The sequence below is a fragment of the Priapulus caudatus genome, unplaced genomic scaffold (assembly GCF_000485595.1).
Source record: "Priapulus caudatus unplaced genomic scaffold, Priapulus_caudatus-5.0.1 Scaffold1377, whole genome shotgun sequence".
NCBI classification, from domain to species: domain Eukaryota; kingdom Metazoa; phylum Priapulida; class Priapulimorpha; order Priapulimorphida; family Priapulidae; genus Priapulus; species Priapulus caudatus.
Window position 1 is genome coordinate 21787 of NW_014578438.1, and position 3704 is coordinate 25490.

A 3704-nucleotide genomic window follows, 5' to 3' on the forward strand; every position below is an offset into this window, starting at 1 on the left:
GAGCGCAGTTGAGCGTGGTGAAACCTTGTTGAGCGCAATGAGATCGGGGTAAAGACGCACTTAGATCGTAGTATCAACGTAATTAGATCGTAGTATCGGCGCTGGGCCCGGCTGGGGCCCAAATGGCCACGGGCAAATTTTTTTAGCGTGGGGCGATCGTGATGAGCGTAGCTCTAGTGTGAAGGGGCCTTTACATACATACACAGCTAATAGTTACTCGGCAAATATATGATACTAAGGTATTGCAGAATAGTGAAATAATTTATTCTACGTTTTCCTTGGTCACATATCAATTTACAATTTCACAATTTACAATACATATATCTATTTGTAGCAATATATTTGTCGAAGTTTCATGAACAAACTGCATTTGCCATCTTTGCTGATTTGTCATGAGAAATGATTATAAGAAAGGTTCAGGTATCATAACAGATAAAGAAACGGTATATGCCATCATGTTAGAGCCCGACACGTCTCATACCATTTTCATCACTTCAGAATATTTCCACTTGTGTTGCTTCTTCCAGTAATTTCTGGTAGTTTATATGAATCAAAAACCATTTTACACTTGTATAACCTTGCTTATTACATTCGATTTCGATTTTAGATTACAACAACCTGTAAATAAAAAATATAACACATATAGACTAGTCATTAGCAGTTGGTATGTATCAACAAAAGATGTTCACAACTAGGCATCTGCAATACAAGTCCTTAACTACTGTCCCCTAGATGTCCACACTCAGCTTATGACTAACTTATTACTGAAGTATACTAATGTATTTAAAGGTGCTATTTTAATTATTCACTAATGCAGCCGAACTGTACATGGCCACCATATTTCTGGATGACTACTGAGCCTCAGTCAATTCAGATGAAGACTCACATCTTATTGAGTCTTGTATATTGCAGATTGCTATTTGACAGATTAAACATTGCACCACACTAGAGAGAAAGGCATTAAAATGCTGAAGAAGCTACAGACAATGAAGCATGACACGACACATAGGAAGCATTCCATCTCCTAGAGATCTTTGAATCACGTAGTAGGAGCGTTACATCTCACAGAGAAAGCCTTCCTCGATGGTCTTTAGAATGGTTAGGTCCCGGTTAAACCTGTAATAGCAAAAGTTTAAAAGAGTAAACACACACAAGTTATTACATTAAATACTCATGGTCAGGTTATCGACATACCACTGCCTGGAGCAGCTTCTATAACCACATCACACAGGCCTCTAAAATATTGTGCTGCTGCAATGAATTTTAATCACTGTTACCTCTTGAAAGCTTTTTGCACTTCTGGGACACGTGTTGGATTAACGCAAATGACACACTTGGATCGTGTAGTGTCAAACAGCGGTGCGATGTGCTCTAAACCCACTCGAGCCAGGTCCTCCACTGTAACACGCGACACCTTCTCGAGGAAAGTCCTGAAGGATGAGAACAACGTAAATTGAAATACAGCTAAACATTCGTCAGCCATACATGTGCTAATTAAAACAACAAGCCACTGCTGGCATAGGAAGCATGGGCGTATGTGGCTCCAGCCTGTGGAACTAGGACTGTGTGCAGATTGTATTGATAGAAGAAAACTGCTCTGCCAGTTTACTAAGTAGATTAAACGATGCACACAGCACACAGTATCTTGTCCAAAAAATTGATCACAGCAAACTAATTTTGTACAAATGATTCTAAACAGTGAAATCGACAATAATTGTGTATTCATTGCAATCTGAATGGTTCAACAATAACATGTTAACACAATAAGACAGAGTTCGTGCAAAAAGTCCTTGCATTTTGAGCACATACTCAATGAAAACATCCTAAAATACTTAAAATATTAAGTGGAGCCCCTGGATAGATGCTGTTACTTGTTATAGTCAGTGCCGACGTCTCGATAGTGGGACAGCAACGAGACGGTGGATGTCTCTGTCACTGTCTTCTCCTGCTCAATAATCTCGAAGATGAGGCTGCTCTTACTGCTCTCCAGCTGTGTCGCATCCCAGGCCACCCTCCCACTGACGTAGTCATCCTGAAGCATGTATGTACAACGTCATAATTAGTGATGTCCCGATAATCAATTATAATCGAAAGTCAGACATATGCAGCAACCGACTAAGCGCTCGATTATGAGAACAAGTGCCGCGGAGCGACAGCGCTCATCTCACGTCTACTGCGGTGACTCTGTGGTGGAGTGGTGGGATTCTAGTAAACCCTGTTAGTCCCAAATGTGTTCACATATGCGCCGAAACAGTGGAAGGCACAGCGATGGTATCAGGAACCTTCTCAAAGGAATGTTCATTGGGATCGTTATGAAAGTTGCCACGAGATGGCGCAAACGTTTAAGTGTCTTAAGATTAAAGATGGAAGCTCCCATCGTACGTAGTAGCAACAACTATTTGCAAGACAGAATAGGTAAGCACTGATCCATTTACCTACGCAAGCCTACAGGCTGAAATAGAGAGCTGCCACCTGTAACTAATTAACGCAGGCAAAAACTACACAGTACTATCACCACCACATGCACTGGCAGTGGCCACCACCAGTGGCATAAGTTACATCAAGAGCTAATAATACCTAGAGTGTACAACGGAAAAACGGGAAAATAGTGCTATTTCACGACTACATTATTCTACTTTGCCTGCGAGTCTAAAATAATTTCTTGGTATTGCATTAAGCAGAATTCCTTGCTCTCTACAACAAGACCAACCGCTTGTCAATACGATACTCCTAGGCTGAGATATCGGCTCCTAAACCTCCCCTCCCACATGCCTTATGCCGCTTTGAATCCACATCATTCAGCAACCTCCACGCATCTAAGCATTTTGGCTATCGGTTTCCGTCACCGCTTGGAGCGCTGATAATTGATGTCACATGCCCAAATTTGGTACTCTTACTACACTGAGTAACTGAGCTGCGTTGTAAAAACTTGATGGAGCCGGCTCCATCATGACGGGCATTAGCCGTGCTAGGAAAGATAATGGAAGATAAGGGCATAGACGAAGCACCGTTCATTCATAAATTTATCGCGGAAAACCGAACTTTCACGAAGCAATGCTTAGACGCGTGTAGGTTGCTGAATAATGTGGATTCAAAGCGGCGTAAGGCATGTGGGAGGGGAGGTTTAGGAGCCGATATCTCAGCCTAGGAGTATCGTATTGACAAGCGGTTGGTCTTGTTGTAGAGAGCAAGGAATTCTGCTTAATGCAATACCATAAAATTATTCTAGACTCGCAGGCAAAGTAGAATAATGTAGTCGTGAAATATCACTATTTTCCCGTTTTTCCGTTGTACACTCTAGGTATTATTAGCTCTTGGTTACATGTAACACACTGACAGTACAGAATGCCATAGAAATTATACGATTTAAGGAGTATAAACCTTCTTCAACCAAATTTAGCTTTTGAAATTTCACTGTGACATTGTAGCCTCATATAGCCTCTATACATTCAGGCATGTATAGATTCTACTAGCAAACCCGGCAGTCAAATTCTTTCTAACAGTAAACAAATCCATGTTTAACCCTCCTCTTGAGGGTCAAAAGGTTATCCGACACTTAGTCTTCGCATGTCAGCAAAAAGTACATTTCATGGTCTTTTCAATAAAGCCATAAAAATAGTAGGTCACTGCTGAAACAAAAAAGTTTTTCAATCGCTCCGTCAGACCATGTCCTCAGAAAATGTCTAAAATCTGCCCTGTGCCCC

General features: G+C 41.3%; 1 protein-coding gene across 3 annotated transcripts in view; it reads right to left on the reverse strand.

The window, feature by feature from the left end:
- Window positions 1-235: 235 nt before the first annotated feature.
- LOC106816439 (uncharacterized protein C05D11.1-like) overlaps window positions 236-3704 on the reverse strand; it is a gene marked incomplete in the record, with an annotated part of 31977 nt that continues 28508 nt past the window's right edge. For 2 of the 3 annotated variants that reach the window (XM_014821058.1, XM_014821057.1), the window contains 3 exon segments: window positions 236-1116; window positions 1278-1430; window positions 1872-2032. In XM_014821058.1, the coding sequence (XP_014676544.1) occupies window positions 1056-1116; window positions 1278-1430; window positions 1872-2032 (375 nt within the window). 3 annotated transcript variants of the gene reach the window in all.